At 45.6% G+C, this 13824-nt stretch overlaps 3 protein-coding genes and 1 pseudogene across 3 annotated transcripts; 1 reads left to right on the top strand and 3 right to left on the bottom strand.

The window, feature by feature from the left end:
* Positions 1 to 1184: 1184 nt before the first annotated feature.
* hist2h2l (histone 2, H2, like) lies at positions 1185 to 1782 on the bottom strand. The gene has a single exon (XM_028983810.1). The coding sequence runs from the start codon at positions 1766 to 1768 to the stop codon at positions 1388 to 1390; it is 381 nt and encodes a 126-aa protein (XP_028839643.1). The 5' UTR covers positions 1769 to 1782; the 3' UTR covers positions 1185 to 1387.
* Positions 1783 to 1994: 212 nt separating this feature from the next.
* On the top strand, positions 1995 to 2801 carry h2ax1 (H2A.X variant histone family member 1). Its single transcript, XM_028982795.1, has one exon. It carries the CDS (start codon positions 2077 to 2079, stop codon positions 2461 to 2463), a length of 387 nt encoding a protein of 128 aa, XP_028838628.1. The 5' UTR covers positions 1995 to 2076; the 3' UTR covers positions 2464 to 2801.
* Positions 2802 to 3096: 295 nt separating this feature from the next.
* On the bottom strand, positions 3097 to 7547 carry zpr1 (ZPR1 zinc finger). Its single transcript, XM_028982794.1, has 14 exons — positions 7309 to 7547; positions 7058 to 7219; positions 6846 to 6936; positions 6671 to 6741; positions 6507 to 6593; positions 6288 to 6410; positions 4745 to 4810; positions 4607 to 4673; positions 4436 to 4506; positions 4096 to 4185; positions 3873 to 3983; positions 3691 to 3780; positions 3482 to 3547; positions 3097 to 3401 (listed from the first exon to the last, which is right to left on the bottom strand). The coding sequence occupies exons 1-14, from the start codon at positions 7426 to 7428 to the stop codon at positions 3270 to 3272; spliced, it is 1347 nt and encodes a 448-aa protein (XP_028838627.1). The 5' UTR covers positions 7429 to 7547; the 3' UTR covers positions 3097 to 3269.
* Positions 7548 to 8140: 593 nt separating this feature from the next.
* On the bottom strand, positions 8141 to 12210 carry LOC114791978 (heat shock cognate 71 kDa protein-like; annotated as a pseudogene).
* Between the last annotated feature and the right edge of the window lie 1614 nt (positions 12211 to 13824).

Below are 13824 nucleotides of genomic sequence, written 5' to 3'. Positions count from 1 at the left end.
GAAGTCTCAGAGGCGTGCATGGAGAGCTCTGTGAAGGACTCTGGGTTAGCCAATTTTCCAATGACGAACATGCCTGCCTAATATTGCACAATCACATTTATCATATTCAGCATCAGGTCATCTTGCTCTGTGAGTACAAGTGAAGTGAAGGTCATTGTGAAACACTGCAGCACAGCACATAGTGTCTCAACGAAATGTGTCCTCTGCTTTTAACCATCACCCTCGGTGAGCAGTGGGCAGCCATGACAGGCGCCCGGGGAGCAGTGTGTGGGGACGGTGCTTTGCTCAGTGGCAGCTCAGTGGCACCTTGCCGGATCGGGATTCGAACCGGAAACCTTCTGATTACAGGCCTGCTTCCTTAACCGCTAGGCCACCAATGCCCCAAGACATAACAGGACTTTACATTATAACAGAAAGCATTATTTTATGCAGCAGGGTGTGTGCACATGTCAGGAGCCTCCAGTCTCTTCGCAGGCTGTGCTGATAATTCATATCACCGCAGCTCAAGGTTTTCCCAAATTCCTTCAGCCAGCACACAGGGTTGAATCCCAGCTCAGTTTTTTTGGTTTGTTTGATTCTACCATTAAGAGAAAGGTTTAAACTAGATCATAAGAGCATCTAAATTTCCTGTCACAACAGTGGCCATATTTGGATGGTTAGGACTTACTACAGGCATTTGGTTAGATTTAAGCACCTCTCTCACACTCCATAATCACTTATTCCTTTTCAGGGTCATGGCTGCCAGAGCCCACCACAGGGTGCAAACACTTACGCCTACGGTCAGCAGTTCAGCCGCCAATCCACCCAGCATGCATGCCTTTGGATGATGGGAGAGCATAGAAAACTCACAACCTAGGGGTCACACCTTTTCCTGCAGTGTAGCCCATGACTTAACACCCAAACCTCTCATTTAAGAAAATTTGTTCATCATAACCAAAAAAGAAAAAAAAAAAACCTAGTTACTAAGCAATACTACTCTGATCATGAGTAAAGAACTTAATTCGGTGATTAACACAGACAACCCCCGTCCCCCCAAACCACTCCCTGGGGGCAACATTAAAGTCCTTGTACAGTGTGGTTAAGAATTTCTTTATTTACAAGTCACAAAATAAAGATTAAGACTTTCAGTGCAACAGGTTTAAAAAAAAAAAAAAAAAAAAAAAAAAAAAAAAAGTTGAGTCCAGATCTTTGACCAGCCGACATCGGCCGCTCTCTGCTGCCATCTTCTGCAGACCAGATCCTCCAGGGCGGAAGCTTTAGTCATTAAAAAAGCGAGAGGAACGCATGCAGCTTGCAGAGTAGAGTAGAGTCTCGAACCCATTAGTAAAGGTTTTAAATATGGACTAACTCCTCGCATGAACAAGGTCCAGCCTCGCAGGAGGGCTCCTCATTTGGAGCTGGTGTACTTGGTGACCGCCTTGGTGCCCTCGGACACGGCGTGCTTGGCCAGCTCCCCGGGCAGCAGCAGGCGCACGGCGGTCTGGATCTCCCGCGACGTGATGGTCGAGCGCTTGTTGTAGTGGGCGAGACGCGACGCCTCGCCGGCGATGCGCTCGAAGATGTCGTTCACGAAGGAGTTCATGATGCCCATGGCCTTGGACGAGATGCCCGTGTCCGGGTGCACCTGCTTGAGCACCTTGTACACGTATATGGCGTAACTCTCCTTGCGGGTCTTGCGGCGCTTCTTGTCGCCCTTCTTTTGCGTTTTGGTCACGGCCTTTTTGGACCCTTTCTTGGGGGCGGGCGCCGACTTCGCAGGCTCGGGCATGACGCTCTATCTCGGCCGCGAACGACATAAACACTGCCGGTAGCTTGACCGGAAGGCTTTATACCACCGCCATGCAAACTAAGGTACGACAGCCGCGTCCTCCGATTGGTCAGCGCTCGCCGTCGTGCCACAAAATCCCCCTCTGCTATTGGGCATCCGGTTGCGAACGCGCGCGTCCAATCCGGATACCGCCCGGAGTATAAATACCAACCCCCGCCGACGTCACAGCACGGAGCATATCGGCAGACCCGGTGGTGTCGTTTTTATATTATTTTTTATTATTATTTATTGCGCTGCGTCGACGGAGGATGTCTGGCAGGGGCAAGACGGGCGGGAAGGCGCGGGCCAAGGCCAAGTCGCGCTCGTCCAGGGCCGGGCTGCAGTTCCCGGTCGGCCGCGTCCACCGGCTGCTGCGCAAAGGCAACTACGCCGAGCGCGTCGGCGCCGGGGCCCCCGTGTACCTGGCCGCGGTGCTCGAGTACCTGACGGCCGAGATCCTCGAGCTGGCCGGCAACGCCGCGCGGGACAACAAGAAGACGCGGATCATCCCGCGGCACCTGCAGCTCGCCGTGCGCAACGACGAGGAGCTCAACAAGCTGCTGGGCGGCGTCACCATCGCGCAGGGCGGCGTGCTGCCCAACATCCAGGCCGTGCTGCTGCCCAAGAAGACCGAGAAGCCGGCCAAGAGCAAGTGACCGCGCTCCGGCGCAAGGGCTCTTGTAAGGGCCGGGCGCGCCTCCGACCGAGCATGCCCGGCGTTCGCGGTGCAGGTCGGGTTTTTTTTTTTTTTTTTCTTAAGTTATTGTCACAGTGTCACTCCGTGGAATCATTCGGACAACTACACGAGCTGCAGATGCGATCGGGCCCCTCTGCAGGCTACGAAAGGGCCTGAGAGACGATGTTCTGACGATTTTTGGACTCCTGAAAGGTGTCCGGTGAGCGTGGGATTGCCGGACCGATGCCACTTTTTTTTGGTGCTTTTGTGAACTATATTGTCCTGGTTTTGGTTTCAATAAATTTGTGTTCGAATGTCTTCTGTGACTACTGTGTAAGAAGGCAGTAATTACTCCATACTCAAACTAGGGCTCGCCCTGGTTGTACAGAAATATCTTTGATTCTGTGTTCTCAACACTGTACTAAAATTAGTATTACACTGATAATATATGGAACAAAATTCCAGCGTCTAAGTTTAAGATTAGAATTAAGAGTCGGAACCATAGGCCTGTCAATTTTAAACACCTCTATATTAATTGTGAACTTCTTTTGTATACAAAAGACGTCATTTAGTGGTCCATTTAAAAATATGAGAACAAGGCTGACCATAGCACTGAAACAAAAAAAGAATTTATTTCAAAATACAATGCTTCCAGTCACGTAAAAAAAAAAAAAAATTATTTATATTACATTCTGTAATAGAGTATGATACAAAATTAAAAATCTTGATTGCATGAGACAATCGGATTTATTTTACGTGACCAACTCCACAAATAACAAAAACATCCTATGTTTCACAATCTACTTGTTCATAACCTTCTGTTTTCATGTCATTTAGACCCAGATCTTCATTCTGCTCAAATGTCCGTGTGTACTTTTCCACCTTCATCTCTGGGTCCGCATCGGGAGCATATATGTTCTAGAACAAGGCAGAGGAAGGATTCAAATACAAGTTCACAAATCCACTTAACGAGAAGCAGAATTGAATGAATTGCATACCTGAACATAGCTGTTTCCTGCTGGGTCATCAAGAATTAAATGGACAGGAGTCGCCCCAGATATCACCTTAAGCCAGTTCCAAAGCGAAATATTATTAGTGCTTAAATTTAATTGCAGACAAAGTTGAATTCATAAATAACACAGTAAAATTTCTGCAGTGATGCTTTGCAACAAAAAGGGGCATTAAGCCTGAGTTGCAAGTGACAAACCTGATCAATCTTTTCTCCAAAGGCCTCCAACTTCTGAGTTCGATCTGAGCTCGCGCTATCCCCACAGATAAAGGGATTCTTTGAAACTACCTGCAAATAAAGAACAATATTGTGTAAAAACATGCACATATGATTATTAGAACATAAGTCTTTGAATTATTGGTCAAAGAAGACGTCCTTACTAGATCTTTAATATCCTTGAGAAGCCCCTCCACGGTAGTGAACTTTCCCCCAAGGGCAGCCATGCCCAACTCAAATTCCAGCTCAGGGATCAGAACACAACATGTCTCCGACTGAACATGATTAAAAGAAGTGTGTTTAGATCAATTAATGCATTCATATGAATACCAATTTGAAGCTGATATTAAATTGTATTAACAATTCATCGTATGTGTGGCAGTCTACCTTGAGGAGATCTCGCGACATGTCGGAGGGGTCTGTCAGATGAAGAGATATTCTGGTTCCTAGTTCCTCTGTTGCACCCCCTGATTTAACCTATTAAATTAAAAATGGACTTAACTATGTGCATTATTTCAACATCCACAAAAGAAAAGCAACACCTATAATATCTATTATATTCAATGCATTATAGGCAATTACATTTATATTAACAACATTTTTAGTGTTCTTCTTGAACATTTCTGGGGCCCGTAAAACTCTAAAACTGCTCCAGTAATGATCCCTGAATAACGATAATATATAATAGTAGAGAAGGTTGGGGTCATAAAATAGGTAATATTCTTACTTCATTAGTCCGATGTCCACAGCTGTCACAATTTGTAGCCATGATAATGACTTCCTTAAAATGTGGAATTTCTGAATAGGAATCAAGGATATACCAGGTAAAATGCAAAGTAAAAACCTAATATAAAAAAAAAAAAAAATACAAAAAAAAAAAAATCACTGGAAAGGATACGGACAAGCTTCATGTTTGTAGAAGCTGGTGCATTGCATTCTGGGCAATTTGTGTTGAACATCAACACCTGGAAACAGAATGAGGTCATTTGTGATACAAATGCGCTTCAAAATAAACATTTAGCTATGAAAAGAATACCTCGTTTCTCATGGTCTCTAGATCACTGCCAGTCGTGTCTTCCTCCTCCTGCCCAGCCTCATTATCCTAGAAACAACAGTCACTGAGCAAGGTGCCGTCCACACACACATTGCTCCCCAAAAATTCAAATTTTATTTGTCACATACACAGTCATACACGGTATGATGTGCAGTGAAATGCTTTCTGCAACTGCTACAGACCACAGTATTGCAAATGTTGCAAGTAAACAATGAACCAATACGCAAATATTGCAAACATAACCAAGTATTACACTTTTACGTCTTTAACATAAAATATGTGTAACTGGTAGGGTGAAGGTGTGCAAATGAGTTACAGTTTTTACAATGTTTAAAGAAAGAGAGAAAGAGCCATAAAAGAAAGAGCAGTAAGGACCTAAAAAGCGCAGAGTCATTTTGTGCAAAGTGGTTTTGTGCAAAGTGGTTTTGTGCAAAAGAGTCCGGAGTGATTGGAGGTGAAGGTGAAAGTGCATGAGTTCTATGTACTGTTGTTGAGAGCTTGGACAGCCTGCGGGAAGAAGCTCCTCCTCATTCTCTCTGTGTTGGACTTCAGGGAGCGAAAGCGCTTCCCTGATCGCAGCAGAGAGAAGAGTCCATTGTTGGGGTGGGTGAGGTCCTTCACTATCTTCCTGGTCCTGGTGCAGCACCGTTTGCTGTAGATAGATTGAAGGTCAGGGAGCTTGGTACGGATGATTCGTTCGGCTGATCGAACCACCCTCTGTAGGGCTCGCCTGTCCTTCATGGTGCTGTTCCCGAACCAGGTTGAGATGTTTCCCGTCAGGATGCTCTCTATGGTGCAGGAGTAGAAGTTCCTGAGCACCTTGGAGGGCAGTCTGAAGTCTCTCAGGCGTCTGAGGTGGTAGAGATGCTGCCGGGCCTTTTTCACCACGGTGTTGATGTGACAGGACCATGACAGGTCCTGCGTGATGTTAACACCGAGGTAACGGAAGCTGTCCACTCTCTCCACTGGGCTCCTGTTGATGAAAGGGGTCTGGTAGGTCCTCTCCTGCTTTGTACTGAAGTCCACTATCAACCTCCTCCAGGTAGGCCGTCTCGTCGTTGTCAGAGATCAGGCCCTCCACGACAGTGTCATCAGCAAACTTGATGATGGTGGTGGAGTTAGTAGTGACTGTACAGTCATGGGTGTACAGGGAGTACAGCAGGGGGCTCAAAACACAGCCCTGGGGGGCTCCAGTGCTGAGAGTGATGGAGGCTGAGACGTGTCCACCCATCCTTACTGCCTGTGGTCTCCCGGTTAGGAAGTTGGAGATCCACTGACAGAGAGCACCCAAGGGTGCTTGCCTTCACCGTTGTTTCCCGGCCATAATTATACGTTTATATGTTTTTTACTAAAACTCATACTCTCTCAATGTAAGTGTTGGGAAGCCCTGATTCATGTAGAAATTCTACTGCATTAGATGTTCATTTAAGTTGCTTCTCTTTTATCTTGTGGTGAAAACGCTTATCTGGAAGATAGTACCCCGGTATTACCCTTAAGTCTCTGGTACACATAGCAAGATTCTCACCTGGATTCCTAGCTGTGCGTTTTGCTGTGGTGTCCTCGTATAAAAGGAAACACAAAGATCTTGGTCCTGCTGAGGAGCTAATGGGTTCTCCACAAAACTGTTGCCAGAAGGATCATCTATTACCTTTAAAAAAAAAAAGTTCATATTAGCTGTATATCATTATTATGCTTTGTAGAAAAAAAAAAAAAAAAAAAAAAAGTAAGAGCAATATGAACTTACCAGTGTAAATTCACATTCGACATCTTTTAATTTCTTCAACTTGCCAACGAACTCGTCAATTTTTTCTGCTACTTCAGGGTCGGTAGCCTGAAAAGTTGTCGGGTTTATTTTTCTTTGCCCAATGGACCTCTGAACAATGCACGTCAAGTAAGAAAAGGACATACTTTCCGTACTGCTTGGTCCTGTTCCAATCCTGATACTGCCCTATCTATAAGGCCCTCAAGAGTAGACAGAGCTGTTGGAAAACAACGATTAAGGGGATTTATTACATAGTAATAATAATAAACATGGTATTTTTATGTCTAGGTAAAAAAAACCAAAAAAAAAAAAACCACATACAGCCTTTCTGTGTAAAAGCAGGAATTTCGAAATCCAGTTCGGGTATCCTGGCGGATGCGCTGTCGGATTTCACCACCTCCCTGTTCAAATCCTGTTTGAATAAACCAGGGTCTGTCACCAAGAAAATTATACATATACACACACACACACATATATATATATATATATATAAATAATTTTCACAAATCACACAGAAGCTTCGACGGTCGTGCCTGTTTGGAGGTGACTTTCAGCGTGTAACACACGCCCCGGTCCTGGATGCGGCCCGCTGCCTGGACCTCGGTGTTGCTCCAGCTGCAGTGGGCGCATGTGAACGAGCTGACGATGAGCTCCTTGAAGAAGGGGATTTTCGTCAGCAGAAGGCGCGTCGTTCCCTAGACGGGGCAGAGCAAACGCGCACCGGCGATCACGGACCACGTCGCTCAAGCGGAGCACGACAAACGCGAACGGCGACCAAACGTACATTCTGATAGCAGTTCATGCACAAACTGTCGATTACTGTGGGCTGCGCGTCGTCGTCGTCCGCGCTGATGTCCTTAAAAACGCCGTCGCCGCGCACACGTTCCTCCTCTATTACCGACATGGCGTCCTGTTGCAGTACTCGACGTGAGGAATTACGCCCGCCGACGCCTGGTTTTGAGACAACGGACCTGCGAGAACGTTCCGCAGAAGCGCTAGCACAGATCTGCCATGACACATGGCACACGGCGCAGGTTTATGACGTAAAATACAGACGACGGGACGCCGTGCCCGTAATTTACGTAAAAAAAAGAAAAAGTCCGTGTTTCAAACATTTCGTTTTAAAGACGATTTAAAATATATATGCGTACAAATGTATGCTTTATACGTGATAAACGTTTGCTATGTTTATTTGGCAGGAGTTGTCAGATGGCGCATGTAGCCGGTCAGTACGCGCATGCTCAGTGTGAGAGTTAGTGGGACGTTTCCACGCGTGACCTTTTATCTGCGATTACGTCACGACGCAGATTTACATTTACGGCATTTATCAGACGCCCTTATCCATAGCGACTTACAATCAGTAGTTACAGGGGACAGTCCCCCAACTTAGGGTTAAGTGTCAGGGACACAATGGTAGTAAGTGGGATTTGAACCTGGGTCTTCTGGTTCATAGGCGAGTGTAGTCGATTAGATGGCGCTCTCCCTTTCAGCGTCACTGCTGCAACGCCGTTCTTTTCTATTCGTTCGGATCTTTCTGTATTTTTTTCTTTCTGAAAGGCATTTGAATAATTGACAAATACAGTCTTTTTTGTAAAAAAAAAAAAACATTTGAGCCATTTTCAGCAGTCAGCATCTCTTGAACTTTATTGAGCATCATGGCATAGTCTATGTGCATTTAAAACAGCCACTACATTTTATTTAACAGACAGCATAAATATAATGAGCAATTTTATATGGACTATGCTATTATTATTTTTTTTATGATTAATCGACTTCTTCAATGGTCGGCCCAGAAGAGCCACCGCCAGAGGGCGCTCCTCCAGCTCCAGGAAAGCCTCCAGGCATTCCGCCTGGCATCCCTCCTGCCATGCCCCCAGCACTCTGGTAGAGTTTAGTGATGATGGGATTGCACACCTTCTCCAATTCTTGTTGTTGATGATCATACTCCTCTTTCTCCGCAGTCTGGAAGACAAGAATGAGACAAACATGACACGTCTGCGAACTCAAAAATGGACGTGTGAGATTCAAGATTTTTATTTATAAACGTCAAAGTCAACTTTGCGCGAGACACACCTGGTTTTTGTCCAGCCAGCTGATTATCTCATTGCATTTGTCCAAGATCTTCTGCTTGTCTTCATCATTGATCTTGCCCTGAAGTTTATCATCCTCGACTGTGGATTTCATGTTGAAAGCATATGACTCCAGAGCATTTTTGGAGGACACCTTATCACGTTGGACATCATCCTCAGCTTTGTACTTCTCTGCCTCTTGCACCATCCGTTCAATGTCTTCCTTGCTGAGGCGACCTGGATAAATATCATCAATGGATTTTTAGAAGTAATGTCAATGATAAGGATAATGGATCTTTAAGTATATGGAATATACATTTTACCTTTGTCATTTGTAATGGTAATCTTGTTCTCCTTGCCAGTGCTTTTATCTACTGCAGAGACATTTAAGATTCCATTGGCGTCAATGTCAAAGGTGACCTCAATCTGTGGAACTCCACGGGGTGCTGGTGGTATACCAGTCAGTTCGAATTTCCCCAGAAGGTTATTGTCTTTGGTCATGGCTCTTTCACCCTCATAGACCTGCATTTAATTAGATGCATTTAATTAAACTAATTAAAGTCTTATGTGCAAAAGCACTGCATCCAAGAAGGGCTGGATTTTTCACCTGAATCAGCACACCAGGCTGGTTGTCAGAGTAGGTGGTGAAGGTCTGGGTCTGCTTGGTTGGAATGGTGGTGTTGCGCTTAATCAGAACGGTCATGACCCCACCAGCAGTCTCAATACCAAGGGACAGAGGGGTGACGTCCAGCAGCAGCAAGTCCTGGACATTCTCAGATTTGTCACCTGAGAGGATGGCTGCCTGGACAGCTTAAAGCCGAAGAGTAAGAATAAGTAAATTAATACTGTTTAAAATATCCATCTGAAGATATGTAATTTTTCTGATTTTGCATTAGCAATATGCAGTTTGAAGTACGATTTATAAAATTCGAATGAGCTGAGTGATCTTATCAAGTAAAAGACCTACCAATAGTGCTTAAATTAGAATTGAGGTTGCGACCTCTAGTGCCCAACTAGCCCAGATTTAAGGATTAACCAGTTAAGACCTACCTGCACCATAAGCCACGGCCTCATCAGGGTTGATGCTCTTGTTAAGCTCTTTGCCATTGAAGAAATCCTGAAGAAGTTTCTGGATCTTTGGGATGCGAGTAGAGCCGCCAACCAGGACGATGTCATGGATCTGAGACTTGTCCATCTTGGCATCGCGGAGAGACTTCTCCACCGGGTCCAGGGTGCCGCGGAAGAGGTCAGCGTTGAGCTCCTCAAAGCGAGCTCTGGTGATGGAGGTGTAGAAGTCGATACCTTCGTACAGCGAGTCGATTTCAATGCTGGCCTGGGTGCTCGATGACAGGGTGCGCTTGGCCCTCTCGCACGCGGTGCGCAGGCGGCGGACCGCTCTCTTGTTGTCGCTGATGTCCTTCTTGTACTTGCGCTTGAACTCTGCAATGAAGTGGTTGACCATGCGGTTGTCAAAGTCCTCCCCGCCCAAGTGGGTGTCTCCGGCTGTGGACTTCACTTCAAATATGCCATCTTCAATAGTGAGGATGGACACATCGAAAGTGCCACCGCCAAGGTCAAAGATGAGGACGTTCCTCTCTGATCCAACCTAGAAGAAAACATGAATTCGGTTTCTTGACGTTATTCTTACAAGGCACACTCTTCAAAATAGTACTTTTTTTTCATATCTATAACCTTCTTGTCCAGGCCATAGGCAATGGCTGCTGCAGTAGGTTCATTAATGATGCGGAGAACATTAAGACCAGAAATGGTACCAGCATCTTTTGTGGCCTGACGCTGAGAGTCATTGAAGTAGGCCGGTACGGTTATAACCGCACTGGACACAGACTGCAAGACAAAGCATATTTTACAGTGTTTGTGTGTTAAGGATACAAAACGCTGCATGCAGTGTGTTTGATGTAGTGCTGCCGACTCACTTTTCCAAGGTAGGCCTCTGCAATCTCCTTCATTTTAACCAGAACCATTGAGGAAATCTCCTCGGGGTAGAAATTTTTTGTCTCCCCTTTGTATTCCACCTCAACTTTGGGACGCCCGTTGTCACTGATGACAGTGAACGGCCAGTGCTTCATGTCAGATTGCACCACGGTGTCCTCAAACCTCCGGCCAATCAAGCGCTTAGCATCTGCGCCAAAGCAGAGCAGGCAAATTTACATGACCAGTTCACATTTTAATTCATCCAAGGCCTAAAGGTTCTGTGTTTCAGACACGAGGATAAAAATGTGGGTTAGATAACAGCCTGAACGGTATTGTGATCATTTATTATTATGTATTAATGCAATTGTACTACTACTGTGAAGTCCCATGATATTACTGAAGAGCCACCGCCAGAGGGCGCTCCTCCAGCTCCAGGAAAGCCTCCAGGCATTCCGCCTGGCATCCCTCCTGCCATGCCCCCAGCACTCTGGTAGAGTTTAGTGATGATGGGATTGCACACCTTCTCCAATTCTTGTTGTTGATGATCATTGTGATCATTTATTATTATGTATTAATGCAATTGTACTACTACTGTGAAGTCCCATGATATTACTGAACTTCTATGTGCTATTTACTTCTAAATACCTTTCATTTCCCCGTGTTGAGCATTCTTGTTAATAATGCATTAGACGGATCCACATATTGAATTACAATTTTTTTTTTCCACCTTGGTGACGAGTGACGCACATCCGCATTCTGTGCCGTCAGCCTAAACGCTTACCAAAGACGGTGTTGGTGGGGTTCATGGCGACCTGGTTCTTTGCGGCATCGCCAATCAAGCGCTCGGAGTCTGTGAACGCCACGTAACTTGGCGTGGTCCTGTTCCCTTGGTCGTTGGCGATAATTTCGACTTTGCCATGCTGGAAGACCCCCACACAGGAGTAGGTGGTCCCAAGATCGATTCCTACGGCAGTTCCCTTGGACATGCTGTCTGTGGACAAATAAACAGCGTGAACAACCAATCCAGCCCCGCTCTATTGTTAATTTACAATATGACGCAGCTCGGCTTGGACAAAAGGACACTGCAGCCGGCTGAAACAGTGGAAAGGGTGTGAGTTACACGGTCTCGTTTTACAGAGTTGCCTCCGGATCACACGACGCTATTTGGACAGCAGGGATGCCCCCCCCCCTCTTTTTTAGAATCTCTTTCAAAAAATAAAATAAAATAAATGAATTTGAAGCGACCGGCATTTCGTCTGCCAGGAAATCTGCACTCGCGCGTAATGCGCTTTGTCGGGGATGATCTGTCCCCGTCTGGCGCTGCGCTGGTGAAGGACGAAATCGCGCACCGCGCATCCAGAGGTCACCACAGGCCGCACATTGCGTCGAAATTGCGTCGAAAACACACGCAGACACACACACACAGTCTACTAAGAGGATATTTATTGTGCGCGTCCTTAATTTCCCGAACGACGTTACGTTCGTAGTGCGCGGCCGCGAACGGACAATTAATGTAATTCGACTGCGACGTACCTGAACTCTGCGGAGGACTCGCGGCGACGGAGCTGCTCGCGGTGTCCACTGCGCGCGCACTGCGGGCTCGACTCGGCTCTTTCCGGAGAGAGCCGAGGACTCGCGGCGGCGCCGACCAATCAGGTGCCGCGGCGGGTCGCGCGTCCCCGCGCGCTCCGGAGGTTGCGACGGTTGCCGGGTTGCACTCGACTCGTAATTTTTTTAAATGTGCGCTTGTTTATCTGTTTGCTTATTGAACCCCTGCGGCGGGTTCGGCGGAATTTGGACACGTGCTTGTTGGGGGAGGCGCGCCGCGTTTTTGCTTCGGTCGGGTTTTATTGCCGGTGCGCGTGCACGTGGGGGCAGGGTGGCCCGGCCCACGAAATATGCGGGAGAGTGACTGGAAGTGGAAGAGGCTGCACTGCGTCCAATTTGGCGCAGTCAGTTACAGTAAACTCTATAAAGGAACTATTCGCTTTTTGTGGAATATTTACACCCGTGGGCTTATGAAGGTGCAGACTGTTTTTCTGTTGAAACGGGATCTGCAATGTAAGGGGATGACAGCGGAACACCATGGTGACATAAAAAAGGTGGTGCTTAGAAAATAAGTCACTCATCATACTTCACAGATCCTGCTTTTATCCACAATGAACCAAAAGGGCATTCCAATACACATCTATTTAATATAAAATCCTAAAACCTGAGACTGGCCTCGTTTCTTATTAAAGATAAGGGTGCTAGTGATCCAGAAAACACAGCTTCAAATCCCATTTACTACCATTAGGTCCCCAAGCAAAACACTTGCAGACACTACTGACTGCAGTCGCTCTGGATAAAGCCTACTTCTAAATGCTGTAAATGTAATTTTAAAAGAATAATAATTATATAAGTGTATACACACATACTAAAATGCCAATAAAGACCTTTTATAAACCCTGTGAAAGGGGATTGGCAACTTTTATATATTTTGTGTACCGTCACAAATACAAATTATACACACACACACAAACACATATGTCGGTGTCGGTGTCAGTGCCTGTCAGTGTGAAGATGACAAAGAGCCTGTGTTCTTGCTTTCTTCTTGCAGTCCTTTGGGGTGAGTACAATTGTTTTTTAACTGTATATATTTTTGTAGATGCTATGATGCTAATGGCCTTTAATATATAAATGCAGTTGCAGTCTCTTCTACTGCATTTAGACAGGGTATTATCAGTGTACAACATGATTAATGATTATCTAAACTTCTGCATGCCAATTTATCAGAAAAACCTAAAAGAATAAATGTGCTTACTGATGTCTATGCTCAGTTTGTATGTATGTGTGTGTGTGTATGTATGTATGTATGTATATACACACACACACACACACACACACACACACACACACACACACACACACACACAGGCCAAAAGTACAGTACAGGCCAAAAGTATTTTTTTTAGATTAGATTAGATTCAACTTTATTGTCATTACACATGTACAAGTACAGGGCAACGAAATGTAGTTTAGGTCTAACCAGAAGTGCAATAAGCAGCAAGTGCAGGATACAGTTCAAATAAGTTAAGTTATATATATATACATAAAGTGATATGTGCTATACATAAAGTGATATGTGCAGTACAAAGTGATATGTGCAGTACAAAGTGATATGTGCAGTGCAGTGATTATCAGGAGTGTATGGGGGGGGCAGAGGAGTTCAGCAAGGAAACAGCTCTGGGAAAAAAGCTGTTCCTAAGTCTGCTGGTTCTTGTCCGTGGTAGCCTGAACCGTCTGCCTGAAGGCAGGAG

Source organism: Denticeps clupeoides, chromosome 6 (genome assembly GCF_900700375.1).
Source record: "Denticeps clupeoides chromosome 6, fDenClu1.1, whole genome shotgun sequence".
NCBI lineage: Eukaryota > Metazoa > Chordata > Actinopteri > Clupeiformes > Denticipitidae > Denticeps > Denticeps clupeoides.
This window is presented reverse-complemented; position numbering and strand designations above follow the sequence as displayed.